At 33.0% G+C, this 24,255-nt stretch overlaps 1 protein-coding gene across 1 annotated transcript in view; it reads right to left on the reverse strand.

Annotated features, from left to right (window-relative positions):
• LOC140040649 (receptor-type tyrosine-protein phosphatase eta-like) overlaps positions 1-24,255 on the reverse strand; it is a 52,747-nt gene that overhangs the window by 1,067 nt on the left and 27,425 nt on the right. Inside the window, exons 4-27 of the mRNA XM_072086735.1 lie at positions 23,373-23,651; positions 22,779-23,045; positions 22,416-22,700; positions 20,862-21,134; positions 17,091-17,366; positions 16,498-16,761; positions 14,926-15,189; positions 12,491-12,778; positions 11,870-12,139; positions 11,644-11,777; positions 11,058-11,174; positions 10,136-10,202; positions 9,287-9,433; positions 8,841-8,987; positions 8,153-8,285; positions 7,643-7,710; positions 5,467-5,575; positions 4,371-4,481; positions 3,717-3,798; positions 3,180-3,270; positions 2,925-3,001; positions 888-1,022; positions 467-592; positions 138-286 (exon numbers count right to left, since the gene is read on the reverse strand). Coding sequence (XP_071942836.1) covers positions 138-286; positions 467-592; positions 888-1,022; positions 2,925-3,001; positions 3,180-3,270; positions 3,717-3,798; positions 4,371-4,481; positions 5,467-5,575; positions 7,643-7,710; positions 8,153-8,285; positions 8,841-8,987; positions 9,287-9,433; positions 10,136-10,202; positions 11,058-11,174; positions 11,644-11,777; positions 11,870-12,139; positions 12,491-12,778; positions 14,926-15,189; positions 16,498-16,761; positions 17,091-17,366; positions 20,862-21,134; positions 22,416-22,700; positions 22,779-23,045; positions 23,373-23,651 — 4,159 coding nt within the window. The remainder of the gene's footprint in view (positions 1-137; positions 287-466; positions 593-887; positions 1,023-2,924; positions 3,002-3,179; positions 3,271-3,716; positions 3,799-4,370; positions 4,482-5,466; positions 5,576-7,642; positions 7,711-8,152; positions 8,286-8,840; positions 8,988-9,286; positions 9,434-10,135; positions 10,203-11,057; positions 11,175-11,643; positions 11,778-11,869; positions 12,140-12,490; positions 12,779-14,925; positions 15,190-16,497; positions 16,762-17,090; positions 17,367-20,861; positions 21,135-22,415; positions 22,701-22,778; positions 23,046-23,372; positions 23,652-24,255) is intronic.

A 24,255-nucleotide genomic window follows, 5' to 3' on the forward strand; every position in this document is an offset into this window, starting at 1 on the left:
TTTAGTAATAAAAAAAACACATTTATTCTGTAGAGGTGGTTAAACTCACTACAAATTACGAAGAAAATATAATTTGGCGCATTGATGGAACTTTATAAATTATTATTATTTGAATGGCTTTCATCTATTATACCTACCTGCAATGAACAAGTGTCGGTGTATTGTCGTCTGGAATGTGTAGCCGCACCATCTGAATGAACCTAATTAACGGAGAACCTGTTGCTGGCACACCATGATCGGGCCAGTCTAAGAAATGGAAATGTTTTATCTTCCGAGTTTTAGCACCCTGTGTATGGAATAAAAATGAGCATTGAATTATAAAGTAGTTTTATTTGACTCTTACTTACAAGGTAGGCATATTGTTTCAGCCAGATTTAGGTACATAAGAGTAACCCTAACCCTCATATTTAGTGGTAGTGGCAACAATAGCTAATTGTCTTCCCTCTACAAAAAATAATAATCTTACATATTGAATCATAAATTCTCGGACATGCCAACAGTTTTCTGTTTCTGTTTTTGATGTCATTGTCACAATAACATCACCAAAGAAAACAGGTTTGTGGTCCTCTGGCCAATACTGGTCACATCGTACCTGAAATCCAATTTAGTTATTATAACATTACAAATAAATTATATTATAGGCCTATTTAAATTTTTCATTTATGCAAAGCCACGATATGCTGTATGTGTTTGTCAAGGTTAGGTTTGGCTTATTATGACCGACGTCACATGCGGTTTGAAAATATATTTATAAAAATAATAATAATACTGGACAAAATATTGTACATCTACAATCGGGCCGCTATAAATTGTGTGTTTATACTTTAAAGTTGGTCTACTTTTTCATTAATGATGTTTAACCATAATAATTTACTATTTAGGCCTACCTTCCCTCTTTCTACAAGCTTCGTTACCATGACAAGGTTTGAAATCTTTAACTCCCATATCATTCTCCACATATCTGCAATTGTGCCTGGTAGTGGCCCTTGACATGATATGAATTCTCTCGGCGATGTAAACCCCTGTAATAATAATTAAATGAGTAAATTGGCCAGATGTTTGCCCTACTGTAGGCTATGCGAAATAAATATTGTATTTTATAAGTAGGCTACATATGAGAACACTGAAAGGGTTGCCTGTTGCATGGTAACAAGTAATAAAATTGACGTAAGTAGTCTACACTATCAAACTTTATGTGACGTGCCCTTATATGACCATGATGAAGAAGAGGAGGCCTAATACTGTTTAAGTTCACCCCGCTGTCATGCAAAAATACACAGGGTACAGGGTTGTATCATTTAACCATGGAATAATTCAACAGAATACCGTCTCCCGATGATCCACTTTAATATAACGTCACAAGTTTATAATTGTCAATGCAAATTATTCAATCATTATTTTGACACGAAAACCAGGTGTTATGAGGGCTATACAAAAATGTAACCGGAAATAATATAAATTATTGATGTAAATAGGTTTTCTGTTAATAACAACAATGGCTCTCTTCCCAAAAGATATCATGATCAAATTACTGTAGGCCTACAATATTGTTTCCAAATATTAGTATTATATTAAGCCTCTAGACTTTCAATGAAGTAAATTTGGCAGTTTCAGCAAACGTAGGCATATAAGTAAATACTTTAAACATGTAGGCCTACTTAGACTACAGAACCTTTATTTTTGTAGTTAATCTTTCATGATAGAGCTTCAAAATTAAATGTTGCTAACGACGCTCTTCTTATAGGCATATCATCAATTTCCGGTTTTATAGGCCGCAATAATGATTGTACATACGTTTTTGTTGATTAAAGTTGTTTAGGCCTAATGCAAATCGATTCCTTTGTCTTTGGGCCTATTTTGCTGCTTCATGTAATTAAACAGATTTATGTAGCCTAACATTTTAAATTAATACCGGTAGTTATATTTTTTACTTTTTGATATATAAACGTTTTAAATTTTGCTTCGCGAAAGAAAAGTGTAAATTGTATTACCTTATAAAAAGGAAATATGTAGTCTAATTATGACAAAATGTTAACGTCTGGACACAAAAAAAAAACCCCAAAAACCGCGAAAAACTGGCAATACAACATCCGGATATCGTCGTTAGCATCGGGCATGTTATTTCTGAAGAAGCGGACCGAAAAGTCAAATAAGGTGAAGCATTTGTTGAATTTGTGTAATTTTAATTATATATATGATGTTTACTCAAGTAGTAGGCCTAGTATACTCTCCTAATAATGATATATATTATTAGTTTATGCAGTGGTGTCTGGTGCTTCTTTCACCCAACCCTTATCAGGCTAATCCTACTCTCTAGGCCTATTCAACATTATTTTTTTTAATGATGATGTAGCCTACGCAGATGGATTCATTTCTCCTTTTTATTTTATTTGTCAATGTGAATCTGCCTTTAGTGTTTCATCGTTTGTAGTACTTTCTCGTTTCCTGAATACGGTAACTGTGTCAATCAACATGACTTTTGGTACCAGATTGTAGCCTACACTACATAATTATTACTGCTGTGTTTATCATCTGACATTGTTTAAGCCTACGACCATGTGCTATTAAAATAATTCATCATTAACATAAATATGTTTATTATATTATAAAATAGACAAAGAAAAACCCATGAACAAACATACCAACATCAACAAGATCAACTCTGCTCGAATATAGGTTTTTCCCATGGACAGTGAAACATTGGAATGAATTACCACACAACATATTGGACTTTGTTAAAATTTCTCAATTTAAAAATGGACTTAAAAAACATATAATGGACAACGAAATCATCACAACCTACAATCAACCCAGTAATATCAACAACTAAAGGTCAGGTCAAACACTCGAGTGTGATGCAGTTTTCCTGCTTTATTGGAGCGAGTATAATGATCCAGATCCAGACTGAAGATATTTCTACTCACGGGTATGTAACTTGCATTTATGTAGTCTGTTCCTTCTTCGCCTTCTATGTAACTGAGTTTAACTCGTGTACGATCATCTAAAATGCAAAGCAATATTTAAATTATTTTTAATTAATGATGACGATTTTTTATATATTGTACGGTATGTTTTTAGGCGTGTGATTTAAAGTTTTCTTTCATTTACTTTTGATAAAATCAATTAAACAAATCTGGGATCATACAAATGTTTGATTGATGGAGGTTTTCAATACTTACATGGTAATATATTTGAGTAGCGGTTCTTAACAACATTTTCTGGTAACACTGCAGCGCTCCAACTTAATTTCTTACCAACTTTCTGTATGGACTAAAGTAAAAAGAAAACTGGAAAATTATTCTTCATGGCTTATTTCAAATTAACATAATTTATAAATCGTGTTGGTTTTCGCAAACGCAGTGGCAGATGAGGGGCTTTTATGCCTACCAACTATTTATTCTATTCTGAATGTTAAATATTCTTCATAGTATATATTTAGGCCTATTTTAGTAGGACAGTATATTTAGTGTAGATCCGTGTTTGAGAGAAAGTACTTTTATTGTTGTCGTGTTTTTTATCTACAAATTTCATATGACATTTATGTGGCTTTTCTCATTCTCACAGATTTCGTCATCTTCATCGTTTCAAATTAATTAATTAATATTTGGTATATTAGTAGGTTTAGAATAATTTGTTGTCTATTTCTGTCAATATATATATTGTAATTGTTATTTTATCTATGTAGTAAACTAAATAAAAGGTAACATCGTTCTTACCTCATATTCCTGTGAAAATCCAAAGTGGGTATGCGCTATCATTTCATGGTAATCATGACAAAAGTCAGATAAAGCTACCGGTCTACAATGTAAACAAGTAACCAGTCAGTATAACGATATTCATATTCAATCAACAAATCTTTTCATCTCTTTTGAATGAACGCCGTTCGTTATTTATTTAATTTCTATTTTAGGGTTTATGTCTCTTTCATTTTTAACGTTTTTAAACGGGGCCTAAACCTTAAAAAAGGGACATTAAATAACATTTAAACAAGACAGAAACTCCACATCGATAGCAATGGGGTGCACACAAATACGCACCCATCCCGTTCTGCCTCTTCCTCCCCGCACACACAACACAAAAACCAAAACATAAGGCAGGAAAACAATAACGCAAATAAGATTATTTATCATGATTGAGACATGATGAGAAACTGCTTAACTTATTAAGAAAATAATTTTAAAATTTAAAGACGTAATTTGTTTAGAGAGCTCTTCCACTATACCTTGGGAAGATGATCTGGTGTGGGCATAGCTTGAATGATTAAGAAGACATTTGCATGATGTCAAAGGGGGAAGAAGAGGCACCATTGATTTGTCAGTATTAAAGCGCAACATCCTAAATAAATAATTAATTGAGAATATGATATTTACCGACTGTACTTCTTTGTGTTCGGACACCTGACCAATGGCGTTGCTGGACTGTCCTGGTCGTCTTTACATGACCAATGTGTTGATAATCGACGAAGCAGTGGTTTATCAGGACTGTACATTAAAAAAATACCCAACATTTCATTTTAAACTATCTAGGCCTATATACAATACTACATTATTAAAAAAGTATTATTGCTTATCAATTATGATAAATGTATTTTAATATCGAATAGCTTAGAATTAAATATTCAGGTAGTGGATCCTGAGAGAGACACATCCATATTCACACCCCTCCTCTTATAATCTGACTTGTTTTCATCGTACCATAAATTTCGATCAACTTCGGAATTACAGCATATTTTTTTAATAGTTATTAGTAATCATTTTATGCATATTTCCGTTTTTATACTCCACCCCCCCCCCACCCGCTTTGTGAATTTTTTAGATTTCTGTGTGCCACCACATACCGGTACGTAAACAATATTGACACCCTAAAATAGAAAAGTTGGCACTGGTCCGAAATCCCTGAAAGTGGTAAAATCATGACGAAAGAACAACACAATGGTGGTTTTTACATATCACACGCTATCTAAAAATAACTATCAGGATAATTGGAATGATGCATGTGAAAATCATCTTATGTTTAATCACTGTCGTGACAAATGATGACAGATAGTTTCCTGATTATCAATTTGAATACATTTAAATAGACATACTTCTTCGTGTCACATCATTTTTTATTTATAATTACATAAAATGCTGATATTAACATTGATATTATCTAGGTCTAGATTATGATCTAATTTTACATTATTATTTAATATTAGAGTAATACTGTAGGCTTACTCTAATTCATTCGGTTTGCAACAGTTTTTTTCAGCCTTGTGTTGAATTTTAAATTAATTTTCTTTGAAATTAAATATTTAGTATGTATATATACCTAAGTATATTCATTTGCATTATTTATCTGTGGAACAATTTCTATACACATGTTTAACGTTTGACCCAAGTCATGTAGGCCTATGTATCCGGTAGGCCCACCTTCTTTTGTAAATAGAAGATTTAAACAAAATACGATGCAACAACTTTTACTTACCCATATTTTCTATTTCTTCGTAGGAATATGACCACTAATATAATGACCACAATTATTAGTACGATGAGAGCACACATCACAGCAATGATCAGCATTCCATCATCTTCCGCTGCATGTCAGAAAACACAAAAACAAATAAATGTTTTAATTAAATAATATTTCCATCATATTATTTAGACCGCCGTAGTGTACAATCCCGTAGGGTTTCGTAGGGGTCGAAATACCCCCTCCACACTTTTTTCCGTGCCCTTTTCAAACAGAGACCATCAGCGAAGTGCTAGAAAATAGGCTAACTCATGACAATTTTTGTCCAATTCAATTCAATTCAATTAAATTCAATAAACTTTATTGTCAAACTCATAAATGGCTTGAAACTTTGGCTGAAAGTACACACATTACATTGAATTGGTTATATAGCAAGCAGAAATTCATTTACTATACTGCTTAGGCTTGAACTTCCCCTTTTTGAGGAAAATCCTGGACCGGCTTGGGCGTATCATGTAGGTCAGAATGTTATTTTCAACATTACAAATCCCATGATAAACAATGTAATTACCGCAAAGAGTAATATATCTCTCTCTCTCTATAACTCCAAAATGGGAATTTCACCAGGAAAATTGTTCCATGTAAAGATTGAAACTATTTTAGAAATTAAATTTTGAATTGTCACTGGTATTTCATCATTTATAAAATGTCACTAGTTATTTATTCAATCTGTAAAACAAGTATTTTCAATCAATAAAAATAATAAATCAAATAACATAACCTACAAATTCAATATGGATTATACAAAAATCATTGCTCCCAAAAGCATTCAGAATAAAGTGAAACATTAATAATGAATGATACAATATTTTAACAGTTGCCAATTCTAAGTAAAATTACGTCAAATAGATAATGTGATTAGAACAAGGGCTTAAGTTGTTGATAAATTCTGTCATTATGAATTAAGTCTTTTGATGAAGACATTACTAACAATATGTTATTTTTGATACGCTAAGTAAGTTACATATATTTTATGAGTTTTATATACTTCTAACTGGCAGCCTAAACGTGGTTTTACATAAACGGATTTATAACAATGTATTTACCCTTTTAATAAACATTACAATAAAACAAATAAAAAGAGCTACTGAGAAACAGTTGTACCACTATTAATTCCATGGAAAATAAATAGAATAACAAATGCGTCCTCTTTATACAACGTTTTACTCATTTTTAGTCGCGTGGACGCGACTCTATAGTTCACTATGTCGGTCGGTCGGTCTGTCTGTCGGTCTGTCTGTCGGTCCGGTATCACTATGCGTTTTATCGCTTTTCTGTACTTTTTGAACTGTTTTGATGTCAACATGTGGGCATTTACGTGAAATTGTGCACCTCCTATTGTGAATGACGTTAGAGTTGCGCAACGTGATTTACGCGCGATTTAACGATTTTCTCGTATTTAACATAGGTCAAAAACCAAATAACATTTTAAATTGAAACTTTGCAAAAGTTTAATTTATATCAGGCGCTAACTTTCTGTTGGAAAAAAAATGTGTGTTTTACACAAAGTTACGCGCGCACGCGCATTTAAAATTTTAAAATGCACAAAATTAATTTTTAATCAACTTTCTACGCGTTTTCATTTTGAGCATGTCAAAAATTCATGCGCACTTTTTTACGCGCGCGGTGCGCACGTTGCGTTAAATACATACTTTTTTCGAGTGATTTATGTTTTTGCAGCCTTTTCTAATAATTTTACCAACTTTTAAACAATTTCGACTTAAAATTACGTCATACGAGCACGTCGAATTGGAAACGTTTTTGATGAAAAGTTCAAAAATTCGTCAAAATTATGCCTTTTTAGTCGCGTGGACGCGACTCTATAGTTCACTATGTCGGTCGGTCTGTCTGTCGGTCTGTCTGTCGGTCCGGTATCACTATGCATTGTAGCACGCGACTTAATGGCTGTTGGCCTTGTTTTAAAAATGTTCTATGAATAGATAAACCTGGAAATAATAAGGATTGTAATGTTTAACTTTAAAATATCTGACGTAATGGCAAAATATTCAAAAAGAAAATATTTGTATTGCTTTTATAGTTAGTTGTATCTGTTGTAGAAAATCAACATTTGCAATATGTGTACTTATAGATAGATTGACAAAATAGTGTGTGGGAAATTTATTTAACTCACGTAATGATATCGGTGAAGAAAAGTGAGTATCGGTGTACCCAGCTTCTGAATATGCTCTGAAGTTGTAGCTGTGAAGATAAACACACAATTCGGAAGTATAAATACACTAATAAACATGATTCACCAATTAGTAATTAATAGACCATTAAGACCATTTTATTTGCATCGCCACGAAGACACGAATTACACACAAATAAACAACATTTTTATCTAACATTATGTTTCAATTATATTGATTTTATCTTTCATAAAATCGAAATTATATCAACAATTTAATTGTTTTCTTTACACTTCCTGATTTTATTTCAAGTTTATTAGCTAATAATTATTGTACTATAATTTACATGCTTTTTAAATTTATTCATATTTTTCATATTTTAATTAGATTACTTGAGAGAGAACCCATTAATTATATTTCCTCTTTTCCAAAAATCAATCGAATGACATTCTAGAAATCAAAGTGCATATTCATAGTTAATTTAATTACTTTAATTAATTATTTATACATACACATATGTCTTGCCCGGGGATAGAGGGCCATTGCAGTACACATGTCGCTTTTTTGAACATGAATCACTCCCAATCATAATCCGTATGCTTTTTGTTGATCTTTGTACTCTTAATGAACCTGTATATTTTTGATCTATGGAATAATACAATTGTAAATTTTTGGTGAAAATGACATAATATTTAAATGACTATTATTTTGAATATTGACTCCTGTCTGAGGTAAAGCTAACTAGTAGAAGTATACACGTTGTATTAGCAACGTAGAAACCTGGATAGAAGAGATGGAAGACCATACAGCTCGTATGGCTGGTAACTATCGACAATCGCCTTAAAGATGGACGATTTTTTGTTTTTAACAGCAGTGTCTTTCACGGGACATCTCTTTCTATAAAGAGATAGATATAGTGGCCGTGGGAGTGGGGGCTGTTGGGGGTGAGGATGTGATGATTATTGTAACGACAAAGACGATCAATCATCGAGTTAAAATATAGTAAAAAAACATACTTGTACCAAACATAATAATCTCATCATGTAGTAGATTCGTCATTCATGGTTTAGCTTAGATATCACAAGGGAAATTGAAAATGTGTGAATGCAGCTTTACGGTGATCTGGCCTACTTACTCTCATTAACAAGGGAAATTGAACAAGTGTAAATGAAGCTTTATACGGTGATCTGGCCTACTTACTCTCATCGTCATGTCTAATTCCAGAATACTCAATTGGTTCACTTATTTGGTATTTTGGTATAGGATCTTGTACTATTGCCTGTGACCAGGTCAGCATAGTAACATTTGGACGGTCAAAGCTTTCTGGCTGTTGGTCATATACAATTGCTGGAAATAAAAATAAACTTATGACACCTACGAGTTTTGTACTCTAGTAGGCCTATAGCGTATTCGTCAATACAGGTAATAAAAACATCAATTTAACTTTATTTATTCAACTTTATTTTAGAAGGGTAGCTCTAACAGCTGTACTACAGCAGTATACAGCTAACTTGAAGATGCCCTTTTAAAGGTAATACAAAAATATACGATGTTCAAACATAAATTAATTAAAGACTCTGGAATCGCTGATAAAAAGCAAATATATCATAACATTTAAATCTTAATTTAAAAAATAATGTGCGCACCTGCAGCTTCTGCTACAATAACAGAATAATACAAGATTTCCCCATAATCATCTGTAAAATACGAGTCATCAAAATCAACTGGAAATGACTTGGATGTTAAATCTTGCTGCTGCACACCTTTTGGACGTATACTGGTTGGTCTAGGGGCTACAGGAAGAAAACGTGAATATCATCACCTTTCTACACGGCACTAGGGACGTTTTATTCAAACTGCGTCGCACCTTCGCATAACATTTAAAACTAAACATAATCAACTTGAAATATGTATTATCAAGGCCCACGTATGTGTTTATTAAGTTTAGGAATAAATGAACGAACGATTATAAAAACATGTTATTAAATATTATAAAATCCCTCTTTGGGACACAGCCATATTCTGGTGACACATCCATTAAGGGTACGGTACACCTAAGGGCAATCATTGGTTTGAAACTTCTTTTACTACTTTCTTAGTATTATGGTATCGTATTAATATCATAGTATTCAAAGTACCTGCAGGAACCTGATACGGCTTACTACAAAATCTAGCACAATCAATTTTCTGATATCATTTTGTGAATTTTATTAGCTAGGAATGACTTCATTTCCCCACGGAAAACAGTACTGCCACGGCCAGTTCAATAATATATCCAGGTACCAAAATTATGAAAAATTATGTTCAGTGTAGAAGACCAATTAAACAATTAGGGTGTAGTTATTATGTGATTAATCAGGCAGAGATCTGACATTATGTTTGCATTATATAACACAGCAGGACTAAGTCAGACATTTTCTGGTCATGTGTTTTTTTAACACAAACTAAAAGCGTTTATTAGGTATGATTTCTAAATATGTTTTTGTTGAACTTACACCAAATAGGAGTCGACATATTCTTTACCAGATCTGGTCCATAGCCAACAGTTGTTTCTGCCACAATCTTAAGGAAAAGCGAAAAGATCATTACATTTCAATAAGTGTGAGGTAAAAATGTAGCCTAGAGGGGTATCTTCTGTCACCTTCAATCGCGACTCGAGTACGTCGCTGAATGCGTCACGACATTATAATGTTGTAAAGGCTTAGCTTGGTACTGGTAGAATTCGAAAATTTGACGAGCCGAATCGGTAAGGGCCAAATCGTACTGTACGGTAACAATTCGGAATTTATGAAGACATCTTTAATCTAAAAGTATGTATTTTAATTAATACGGTAGTTAATAATTACCTAAAGAAAATATGTAGGCCAAATTTTACCTTTTTATTAATTTCAAATATTTTAATTTATAAGTAATGATTCCAAAATACCTTATTAATAATTGTAAACAATTTACCATTATATGGAAATAATTAGTAAGTATAGCTTAGCAGGTTTAACTCACACAGGAAATATATATAGGCCTCGAAAAATTCATGGGCTGATGTGTGTTTGAAGATAACACGTTGTTTGACTATAGAGCACTGGCTGTGATAAACTGCTTTCAACATCTTATACAAAATTCTAATATAATTATGTCTAAATATATTGTAATTTAATCTTACATTCAAGAATAAAAACAGAATAATATTAATTAATAACAAAACGAACTTTCAACACTTATTTATGGAAAAACAGAAAAAATCACCATCAGGCATCATTGTTACTTGTTTGTTGTCAAAGATACAATTCTTTTGCGAGATTTTCTTTTATTTATACATTTCATTGAGACCGACATTTTCTTTAAAGCGACACTTTCTCTTAGTACGAACTTTTCATTTATAGCGATTTTCAAATGACATGTATGACTGATTATACTTACAGAAAAACTGTACATGTATCCGGGTCTCAACTCTGAAAAAGATCCTTCAGTTTTATTATAGGGAATCTTCTTTCTGCCCCTGTCTTCACCTGTTTCAGACAGTCTGGTTCGCTTTTTCTAAAGAGAGGAAAGATTTAAAGATTGGTACTATAAGACTGAAATAAGTTTCTTCAAATGTTGGCCAATGTTTGATGACAGTCTACAATTCTACTTGTTTTTATGTTAATACACAATATACATAACAGGTGCTTTACATGTCAAACACAAGATTCTCTACAATTGTTTGAGTTGCTTTATACAGTATTTGAACCCAGTATCCTGTGACTGTCAGGCAAGCATCGTAAATAAATGTTTTTCATTTGTAGGTTTCAAAGAGCAGATTTAAAATGTATAACGGTATCTACTTCCCGCTTCTCAAGTGATGTTGTTTGAATGCATTGTGGATTTCAAGATCATAAAGGAATACGTGGTATTTAAGAGCTAGTAGAAAACAATTAAACAATTGTTTGTTTATGGTATATATCTACAGTATAATGCATGATGAAGTAGCTTAATGTACAGTGCAAATATATTGCTATATACTAACATTTGGAGCGGATCCTTCATATGAAATTGTATAACCAAGGATTCTTCCATTTGGTTCCAAGGGTGCTTCAAAATGAACACTTATTGTCGTTGGGTTCACGGGCACCAGTTTAAAACGCGAAACCTGGCCAGGACCTACGTCGATAAACGAAAACAAATTAACAATGATGTAACAGACCAATTAAATTTGATATAATTTACTTAATATTAAGTTATAATATACTTACGCCCTTCTCTTGTATTAAAGTGGATGTGGCGAGTTTCACTTATTAGTTTCCCTGAGACGGTACTTATGTAAAAGTCATATCCAAGATATGGATCCAATCTTTTTCTGTCAATTGATGTCACTTCTGGTGTGTAGTTAGCGACAATGATATGCCGTGATGATACCAATCTGGTGGTGTAGTAGTCGAATATTCCTTCAGCTCTTTCCCAAGCTAAGCTTACGGTTTCTGCTGTACGTGTTATTATGCTGACATCATTTGGCATTGCTGGTTCTAGAAATAAAATACATACAATTAACAATTAACTAGTACTTTCTTTCTAGAAATTTTGTTTTCACATTTAATACAATTTAATTAAGAACAACATTCGACAATTGTTTTTTGAAGACAACGAAAGATATTGAGGCTGATGTTAAATGTGCTTTGTTTAGGAGATATAATTATGTTCATTTATAATTTACAGTAGCCCATTGTGTGATAGATAAGGCGAAGGGCTTAAACATTTTTCATAAATAATAATGCAAGTAACTTTTACAGTGTTGCAAATATTAGCAATATAGTGTATTGTTATTACTGTATCAGTTGACAGAACGTGTTTGTAGGCCTATGTTTAACGTTTCTTACCTGTCCTCTGTCGCATTACAAGCGGTGGTGGTTTGATTGTAAGATCATTACTAATTAAACTCGTAACACTAATTGTGTACAATTCACCAGGTACAAGTCCATTACAAGTATATTCCTGGTGTGCCGATACATTATTATGCCAAAGGTCATCGTTGATGCTCCAACCATCTACATACGCTACACATTGGACACGATAGAAACATGATGTACAATCGTTGTCGACCCATGCAAATGTGACGTCAGTTTTACTGTAACTGACAATGTGCAAATATTCAGGGCTGTGGGGATCTGTAGAAAAAGTATACTTATCAACATCCGTCGGTAAATTCCATTTCGATCAACATTTTTAGAAAGAAAGTTCCAAATTAGCTGAAAAATGTCTTCTGGTTCGAACATAATGCCTTAAAATGATAAAATAATTCAAATACGTTCATAATCACATTGTGAACGTAGCCTACTACTAGTACGTCCGTACAAAACATAGCACAACTTCTTTACTTCAATGTGAAAGAAGTTAATAGTTTTGTTTCATCAAGGTATGACATTTCAGAAAGTAGGATAGGTAAAAAGAAAAAGTTATTCATTCCATTAGCTTAAATTTATTCAACATAAAGTTCAGCAAAAGACTATTGTGTTATTTTAGTTTTACTATTTCCTATACTAAAATAAACATAAAAATTAATTGTTAGAGCTAAATTATTGTGATAGCTTTATTGTTACGTGCAATGACATCCGAAAGTAAAACATACAGTTTACTACATATCTTTTTAAAATAAACAAGTTACTGTGAGAATTTCCGGACAGGTAACACGTAAGAGAAAGATTATTTACACTGAAGATCCTAACTTTTTTTTTTAATTCCTGCATGTAATATGTTTAAACCGTTTTGTAGTTACCGGTACTACGAGTCTTCCCGTCCGCTGCTTCCCCTTCTCAAGATTTTGAAAAAGTTCGTTTTCATTGGAATCGTTTCCGAAACAGATGGTTCATAATAATAGTGACTAAAACCAGGTTTAACATAATTATATGTTACACATGTTAAATAACTCCAACATTTCCTTTTTGACAAAAACTTGGAAATTGGAATTACCAACAAATCCAGGTATTAATTCAAAGAAACTATGAATACAAAGTCCGGATGCTTGGTTTTATTTTAAAATAGAACAGTTTGGAAACTGGTTCGTTTTGATCGAGTTAATCCCCAAATAACTGCAGGGCTACGACACTGGTCATAACGTACACGCATGACATAACGTACTGTATTATCATCAATAAAGCTTGGTTCCCATTAGAAAAAAATCCTGCCGTAACACAACGTACGGTAGCCACATAACGTACGGTAGCGACACTACGGTAGCGACGCAAATTACTGTTCTATCCATAATTTCACGGCACTTTGCGCCGGTACGCGGCATTGCTTTGCGTCCTAGACACAGAACGTCAAAAAGGTTGTTTGGAAATGAAACACTTTTCTAACTAAAATAGATCTAACCATACTGTATGTACATTATCTACTGCTTCCTTTAGTTAAAACTAAAAAAAAATTATACTAAATGAAATCAACACTATATACAGCAGTATCTCCGTGGCGAACGAGCGTTAAGTATCATAATTCTTTTGTTTAATTTTTCGTATACTGTAAATCTTCTAATAGTAACCCACACTGTAATAGTAACCCCCCTTCTAATAGTAACCCAACTTATAAGTCAATCTATAATAATAACCCACTACTCTAATAGTAACCCCCTTCTAATAGTAACCCAACTTATAAGAAGTAAATCTATAATAATAACCCACTACTCTAAAAGTAACCCATGGGGGTTACTATTAGACTCACAAAAACTTTTTTGAGAGATAATGCATGTTGATCTCGGGAGTGGGGGAGGATTGAGTCTTTTTGATAAATAAAGTTAGGGTTTCAACCAAATTTGTTTATTCGTATACTGTTATATTATTTTGCTATGAGTTGCTGACTGGTAAAGCTGGGGGAGGGGGGGGGGAGGTTACTATTTTCAGATGCCTAACCTAATTTAAGATTAGTAATATTAACCCACTGCTCTAATAGTAACCCCCTTCTAATAGTAATCCACCCTAAAAAACAATCCAAGAATAATAACCCAGGGTTACAATTAGAAGATTTACGTTACACGATATTTCTTGAATTGTTGATGTTAATATCTTTTGTTAGATCATTAATCGTTTTCCTGTTGACATTTAAAGAGAAAGTGAAGCATCTTCATAACAAATATTCTGACATTGTTCAAATAATTACAAGTCTATTTTAATCAACCGATGCATGACACTCAAATTCGCACAATATTTTACGTGTTTTTTTCTTCAGTTTTTTATATTTTATTTTATAAATTATTTTAAAATAAAAAAAAACAACAATATTGTACGCGTTTTTTCTCAGTTTATACAATTTCAATACTCACTTGTGATGACTTCAATTACTGCAGGATGGGAATCCTCAAAGTCAGATTTTTTAGTCACTAGTGATACCCTGTATTTCGTCCCAGCTGATAGCTTTTTGAATCTTGCCACAGACATCCCACCATAGAAAATATTGAGTTGCCGTGTAGCACATTTATCACACGTCACAGCGACGCCTTCGTAAGAACCCGGTGGGTCTTCCCACAGAACAGCAAATGACGTATTTGTCAGAGCATTAACGCGGATTTCACTTGCCTGTCCAAGCTCTGGGGAAATATAAAATAAATGTGTGAAATGTATGAGTTATGATTCAGACACAAAGCATTTTATGCTATGACGTTAATCTTATTAAAATATTTATGCTTTAATAGATATTCATTAGGTCTATACAGACATAATTAATAAAATTAATATTCTTCATTTGACTACCAATATTTTACCAATATAATTATGCAAAGAGGATTTGTTTTTCGAAAAGTTTAAGCTATCGATAATTACTAGAATTCAATCAATAAACTATTGATTGGTAACGACTGAAAAACCAAGATAAAAGCACTGTCTACACTATAAAACTAGTTTGACAACAACAAGTGTGATGTGCCCAAATATGGTAGTGATATGCCATAATCATGTCCATATATGGGCACATCACATTTTTTGTCACATAAAGTATGATAGAGTGTAGACAGAGCCTATTAAATGGCAAATTTTCACGAGGCTTTTTTCGAGGATCAAAATCCAAGTAACATCGATATTGTAAAAGTAATTAGTTAATTTAGCTTTGCAAATAATGAATGATTATTGTTTGCATTTGGGATTATGGAATTTAAAACAAATCGCAAAGCACAATGTAATTTATTTTCTCCATAGAAAATAAAAGAACATTAACTGATAATGGTGAGAATAATTACCGTGCATGAAATAATTTTAATGGGAATCCCATGTGTCTACACTTCGTTAAATTATTAAAACTTTTAAAAGTTTTAGTCAGTTAGTAATTGTGTAATTATGTCGGGGATTATACACTCATCTCTTTTCTAATTACATTCCTCTTCTGATCATAACCGTCGTACTGTAACGCTCTGTCTACACTATCAAACTATGTGTGTCAAAAAAGTGTGATGCGCCCAAATATGGTAGTGATATGCTTAAATAGTAGTGACATGACATAATAATGTACATTATATGGGCACATCACATATTTTGTCACATGAAGTTTATAGTGTAGACAGAGTCCATAAGGTGTGGAATAAGTATTAAACCAAATGCGGGAACAATCAACACCACACGTAAAATTGAACATAGAAAGCATATAAATATATTTTGCATCTTCCTATGTAATTATAAATTATAAAATAACTATTCATTCCTAAGTGCCTCCTTAAATATGGCTTTACTGAATAATGGTTGGCCGTAAAATAGTGTAAAAATAGTGTTGCTTCTCGTTTGTCACGAGAAAGTTTCGGGTGTCTAGAAAACTCAGATATATGATGATAACTGATACATTGGTCCACTTTAAAATGGAAATTCGTTTTGCTTGGCATGCGTGTACTGTATTTTAGAAGTGGACTTACTCGTTCTCTGTATAGTGGTGACCTCTCTACTTTTCTCAGACCCACTCAAAGCCCTGATTGAGATACTGTACACAGCGCCTGGTTTCAGCGACTTCATAACGTAACCTTCTGTTGAAGAGACACCCTCACGAACCACTTTGTCCCCCGTGTTATGGTACTTTATTTCATAGGTCTCAACCACACTATATGCAGATTTCTCCCATGATAGATGTATCGTATCCATTGTTGTATGCGGCGCATCAATGTCGAAAGGATTGCTTGGAACTGCAAATATAAAAAGACCGTAAAATAGACACAAGAGAGAGATGCGAATTATCTCTAGAATAACATTTCACATACAGCTATAAACATAACTGGTAAAAACTACATGAATGCTTATTAAAATCAAATTTCCATACATCGCATTTATATAATTTTATTCAGAAATCCAGAATAATAAAACACCTTCAATAGTTCAGATTAATTTGTTGAAGGAAAACAGAAATTATTTTTTTCAACAGTGTTTACTCGGTGGTTCCTCTAAAAGGACCAGAGGCTAGGAAGCACCCGATTACATTGTCTTGTAAATTATTACGAAATGTTGAAGGTATCACCTGTTGTTTTTGAAATGCTGTTACCATCTACATATTGTCGTCCACTTCGGGCTTGTACGTTGATGGAATACGTCTCTCCTGGAGCCAGCCTCGACAACACATACGTCCTCTCTATCCCTGGTACGTTGATACTGCTAGGCTGCCTATCTAAATGTGTTCCTTTGTAAGTAACTACAAAGGTCTCAATAATTGCATTTGGAGCCGATGTGACCCACGAAAGAGTGACGGTAGTCGCTGTGTACATCGTAACAGGTTCTACACGTAATTGGCCAAGGCCTATATTAAAATAAAATACACGTTATTTGTGAATCAATGTAATATCCAATTAGGTTGTGGAAATGAGACTTGGACGACTTATTTATTGTTAGGACTTATAATATAGGTCTACTAAAAAATGTTAAACACATTTTGAACTAGTACGACTCATTCTGGTTGTTCCTATTACAATTAACATTGTACTTTAAAAAAGGGAACCACCACTATATTACGATTTAATCAAAATATACGATAACCCTTAATTTCTGTGATTTTAAAAATGTCTTTCAATTAAAGAATTATTTAAAAATTAAGATGTGGAGGAACCCAAAAAGTCTATCATAAAGCGTCAATCCCAAATGTGACATTTGATTAAACCTGCAATTGAGATGACTAAACAATATAATGTTTGTCCTTCGAAATCAATATAAAAATTTAGATTATTTTCTAGAGCAATTACACACTTAAATTATGACCGGAATTCACACACAACTGTCATTGTAACACAGTTTTATTATTCTACATTAAGAATTTTAACACATAATCTCAATACGGGACACCTTAAACAAATAATAGCCGAATAAATATTAATTCACAGTTGTTATCCACATTCCTCTGACACGTCAGTATTATAAAAATGCGTTGTAAATAATTGGAATTTGGCTAAATCACCGTAAATTTTATCTATTTCCTGCATTAATTAAATAACAGGTAAGTAAAGCAATTATAGTATCTGTATAAAAGCAGTTCACTATGAAAACAAATCTAGGACACTAGCTCAATGCATACATGCACGCATGCGTGGAATTGTTGGACATCGTATATTCCTAATGAATATATTCCTAATGAATATACATTATAATTATCTTTGTTGGTTTTAACTATGTGAATATGTGATTTTTCTTTGATATAAAAATGAAACGTAATAACGTTATTGTAGCCGAGAAGACAAATTCCTGGTAAATAATTATACTCATCGTTATTGTTAAAGTGTGAAACAGATAGCAACGTTTATAGGCATACATAATGTTACAGTGAATGCCTGAAGTTACGTAAGTGCAGGGACACACAAAATTCACAAACATACACACGTCCCAAAGTAATGGAATACGGCGCCTTCGTGATTAGATACAATATTAATTAGCATTATGTCAAGAATGTTCATAAAAGTACAAAACATGTAACTAATCGAATTAATTAATCAGATATTGACGAATCATAACGAATCCAGAAGAGATACACAACATAGCGCCACACGCCAGATACAGCACATACAGTGCACAACGCCACACGTCACATGTCAGATACAGTGCATAACGCCACACGTCACACGTCAGATACAGTGCATAACGCCACACGTCACACGTCAGATACAGTGCATAACGCCACACGTCAAATACATTACATTACACCACACGTCACATACAGTACATAACGTCACACGTCAGATACAGTACGTAACGCCATACGTCATATACAATGCATAACTCCACACGTCAGATACACTACGGTACATAACACCACACGTCACATACAGTGCATAACGCCACACTTCACATACAATGCATAATGCCACACGTCAGATACAGTGCATAACGCCACACGTCAGATAAGTACATAACGTCACACGTCAGATAAATACATAACGCCACACGTCAGATACAGTACATAACGCAACACGTCATATACAGTACATAACGCCACACGTTTTATGCTTAAACTCAAATTCGAAAACTTTTATCCATCTTTTCTTTGAAGAATGTATACACAAGTATTATTATCACAATGCGCCATCTGTTCATCAATTAAGATAATACAGAATATTTCAATTTCATTTCGAAATTAAGTATCGGACATTATCTTATAATGGTCTTCTGATTGTAGGCCTACGCTATTTACATTACAATAAGTAGAAAACAAAGAAAATAAATTTATCTATTATAACGATAAGGTCTTTCAGTTTTGTATTCATTCACTTTTACTTCGCACTTTTTAAAACTTAAATGATAATTTGTTAGGAGACGTTATGCCTGATGAATAATACTTGAATAATGAATGAATTGCATTTTTCATCCCATTGTATTCTTGTTCAGGAAACAAATAGTTATATGAAAAAAGGGCTTTTATTTCTCAACAGTAATTTCATGGTTAGGATTATGATTTTTACATTTACATTATGATCAACATGCATGTAAAGGGTTTTATATTTTGTATTTTATATTTGTTATGCATTACTATAATATCTTCACAGCCTAAACAAAAATGTGTTAGGGCCATTTCCCTCCGTTTCATCCGTGATAGTCTCGGAAGTTAAGAAACACCTGGATAAGGATGGCTTAAAAGTAGAACTCAGCCTACGACTTATATAGCAATACCTGGGAAACAATTATTGCTACACCCAAATTTTTATTTAAAAAACAAATTATATTTCTCTAAAAACATTTCAATCATAAAAATGTTTATTGAATTATGCTTGAATTTGGTTCTACTATACTTTAGTATAAAATGGCAACCGTAAATATTTGTTTTATTTTGTACCGCATTAATTCAAATAATATAGCGCACTGCGCCCGAGCAAAATACGTATATTGTTCATAAGATACTAATAACACTTGAAAGATTATTATTAATTCTAATTTACTAACAAACTTGACAATGTATGTTATAAAAGACAAACATTATTTTTCAAGCTTTCTTGTAAAGTTAACGAATACAAGTCAAACTAAATGTATGAACTAGCACGAACGCAACAACATTTCATGGTATCTGTTAAATCATCTAAAAAATACAGCAATATAATTGCTCATATCACCCTATTCCCACCTGTGTAGCTTTTCGATTGTTTGTAGAATCAAGATATTAAAAATAAGGCAATACTGTTTAGGTAGCACAGGTAGGATTAGATTGGATTTGAAGTCGATCTCCTGTTTGCCTTTAGTTTGTACTTGTCTTCCCTTCCAAGGAAAAAAATAATGAACAGATGGAATCGTAATGAATGAATTATATTTCAGTGATGACTACTTGGTCATTTAGAGTTCATCGGTTATTCTTTAAGTTTAAAGTTGTGAAATGAAATGAAATACGGCATATATGATATGTATTTCATTGCTGTTGTACGTAAACATTATCTATTTTATGTTCCAGTCAAACTACTAATAAGCTTTAGATGTTTGTTACGTTTAATACATTATCTGCTAAAAACTCAATCGTTAAGTTAATTAGTATCAGAGACGTACTTAATGGCGGTATATCTATTAGCAAAGATATATTTTTTAGCAATCTTTTATAGGCCTATCTTGTGTTAACATGGACTATTGTGCGTATGGGCTGCGTCAATGTTTTCTTTTTATCTGTCTTCTTTTAAATAAATAACATTGTTTTCCCCCACTCTCTCTACATTTTATGGAAATCACCCACTTGTATCCATTCATTTTTTTTTCAGTAGCATAATTGTCGTATCATTGTTGTGTCTCTAAAATATTTTACATATTTATGTTCCTGATCATGCTTTCTTACTTGTAGTAATGTTTATAGGTTGGCTAGATGCAAACTCAGGTCCACTAACAGCCTTCACAATCATCGTATATGTCTCACCAGGTACGAGATTTTGAAGTTGTGCCGATTTCTTCAAGCAGTTCATAGTGCCTCTGTTCATAATTCCGCCATGTTTAGCGTAGTAAGTTATCAAGAAATGACTACAGTCAATGTAGTCACGGAACTCCCAAAAAAAGTTTATGCTGGTTGTAGTGACAACAGTTCTGTCTATTTGAATCATTGGTGCGTAGAGCTCTGGAAAGAATCAAGCCAAGGTTATTTTGATGAGACCTCCATTCGATGGATTACTAATTCATTTACTGTATATTGTTTAGAAATTATTGTTCCAATTCGAATAAGTTTCTATTTTTTCCCTAGATTGGCCCTTTGTAGACTTAAAATAGGGATACTAATACTATATTAATAAAATAAATATATATTTTTTGAAATACAAAAAGTGAAAAGAGTTTAAACAATGACTTTTTTTCATAAACATTGTTGTTTGCTAATTTTTACGTGATTAAGTATCATTGACGTATCATATACGTAGAATGAAGGACAATTGAAACATAACGAGCTAACAATCCCATAATAATTCTGTCAAATAAAATCTAACAATGATTTATAAAGATTGTTAAAGTGATTAAACAAACATTGGCGGCTTCTCCCTAACTATAATATTAATTATGTAATATTAATATAAACATGACGAGATGAGACTTTCAAGTAATTACCCCCATGGCAACTACATTATTGAGGAAATAGTTGAGACGTTGAGAAAGCAAACATTTCTTTTAATGTTACAGTAGATAAGTTTCTTACTGTGATAGAAGAGCCGGATGTAAATGTAAAAGTTCCCAGAGGACAGGTAATACACTAATGCAATCAGAGGCAAGGGTTTTGTTGGGAAATTACCATTTTTTATGTAGACATTAGTCAGAGCGTGATCATTGGATTGTGTATACTAAACATAACTCTGTCGCCTGAAGTAAATCATATATATCCAAACCGCACCCAAAGGGGATCAATGTTTCCCTGAATCAATATTCCTCATGAGCTCTGTATAATCCAGGGAGCAGTGTGCAATTGCATTGCATCTCGACAATCCACCCATACGTAAGTATCCTAATCAAGTATGGAACCAAACCAAAGCAACAGAAATAATGGGAATAGGAAATGGACAGTTCATACCAGCAGCATAATTATTTGACAAGTAATGGAGTACTGATAGTTTGGAGACCAAGGAAAAGGAAACGAAGAATTAGTGGATGGCAGTGAAAACAATACAGAGACAGGGAAGAGCGAAATCAGTTAATTTCACTCTTCTCTGCAGATAAAAAATCCAATAATATGGGAATATGTAGGCCTAAAATGCATGTAGCTACCAGAGAGTGAAAAACCTCTAAAGCAAAATACAGGGTTTTCGTTCAGCAGTGGACAATAACTGATAATGACGGACTTGGGTTATGCTTTACAAATGTTTGTGGTAATATTCTAGCATTAAATACAAATATAAGACTAAACAAAGACACTTACTTGCAGTATGTTTAATTCTTGTCCATCGTGAGTACTCGTGGAAGCCATACCCTATACAAGCAATGCTTATTTCATACTGTCCACCAGACACAAGACTAGGAATAACAAAGTTTGTCACACTGCTTCCTAGGTTTAGTACGTGGAAATATGTAAATTCGGTAGTGTTCTGCAACTGGATGGAAACGTTGAAGGAATGCACAATACTGTTGGTAGGAGGTTTAACACCAATCTCGATCGAAGATACGTTGTAATAGCTAATAGGTTCCAGTGTTGGCGGAAATGGACCTACAATTTAAAGAATATTCATGAAAAAATACATATTTAGAGACTGTAGAGTTTCAAGAAATTGTAATCGTTACTTACGTGTTCCAACCTGTATCTTGGTAACTGCTTGTTTATTTGTAGGACTGAAAACAGTCACTTCAATCTCATAAAGATCCCCTGGGTAAAGGTCCCGCAATGTTGTGGTCCGAAAATTTGAAATAATTGTGGACTTCAGTTGCCGGTCTTGAGATGTTCCTTGATAGTTAATTCGTGTTTCTCTGATAGCAACATTTGGGTTATCCCTCCAAGATAATGTCACAGATCTTTCTTGTATGGATTCCACAGACACTACTACAGGAACCATTACTGTGGAAATAATATTACTATTATTCGTATGGGACGAGTATAAGGTAAAAGAGGAAGAGAGAAACTTCGTAGGAAATGGATTTGTGACTTATAAGAATGGATCAAAACCAAAAGTTGTGAAAAATGTGTAAGCCAAGCATTGTATAGAGACGACTGGGGAAGCATGACCTCCGACCTCCGACGTGAAGATGGAACCAATAGATAGATATTATGAAAATGGCATGTGCAAACAACAATCGGTAATCTACGAGAAAAAATCTACTGAAGATGTTTAGAAACTTAAATCTTATTATCATCAATACAACGCAATATACTATAGTTATTTACCTGTATCGGCTTCCATAATGTTGCTCCAGTCGCTAGCTGTTCCACTCACTGGAACTGACGAGACACGGAACCGGTAACGTTCTCCCGCAGTTAGTCCATCAATGATCTTATTATTTAATCTACCACCTACAGTTATAACGGTTATCTTTTTATCGGTAAATGTTCCCGTATATTCCACACGAAAGTGTCTAATCACAGGCCTACCAGGAGCCCTCCACGTGACCTTTGTCGAATATGCAGTTACGGTCGATATGGTAATGAGTCGAGGAGGTGTAATTACTAAACACAAACAATGAAATTCGAGTTTAAAAAAAATAAAAGATGTAGTTAAAAGTTGTATTGTAAAAGAATACAACTTTAATTGAACTGGATAACTGGATAAGGATATTCTATTTCTATTCTATTCTATTTTTGTTCGATGATATTTGTGTATAGCCTATTTCTTCATGAATCCTTAATTTGGTATGCTTATGTATGTATACGCATGTGTATATGTGGGTATAGATATATATGTGTATAGGTATATATGTGTATAAGTGTTTGGTACGTTTGTATGTATGATGTATTTGTATATATATATATACACATATGTATGTGTATATGTATATCGACCTATATGTGTTTATGTATGTCTAATTTCAAAAGAAATTATGAATGTAAACAAAGATAAAAACACATTTTAATTTGTATTTATTTTCCAGCAAAGCAAGAATTAAAAAGAGAAAACCATTTTTGTTAATTGATAATGTAATTATAAAAAACATATAAGTATAGTTAATGTATAAGATTATAAAAAAAAGGAAATGAATTAATGATTACATGTATAAAAATTAATTAAAGATAAAAACGCATCTTAGTTGTATTTATGAAAAAATTGTTCAAA

Source organism: Antedon mediterranea, chromosome 2 (assembly GCF_964355755.1).
Source record: "Antedon mediterranea chromosome 2, ecAntMedi1.1, whole genome shotgun sequence".
Taxonomy (NCBI): domain Eukaryota; kingdom Metazoa; phylum Echinodermata; class Crinoidea; order Comatulida; family Antedonidae; genus Antedon; species Antedon mediterranea.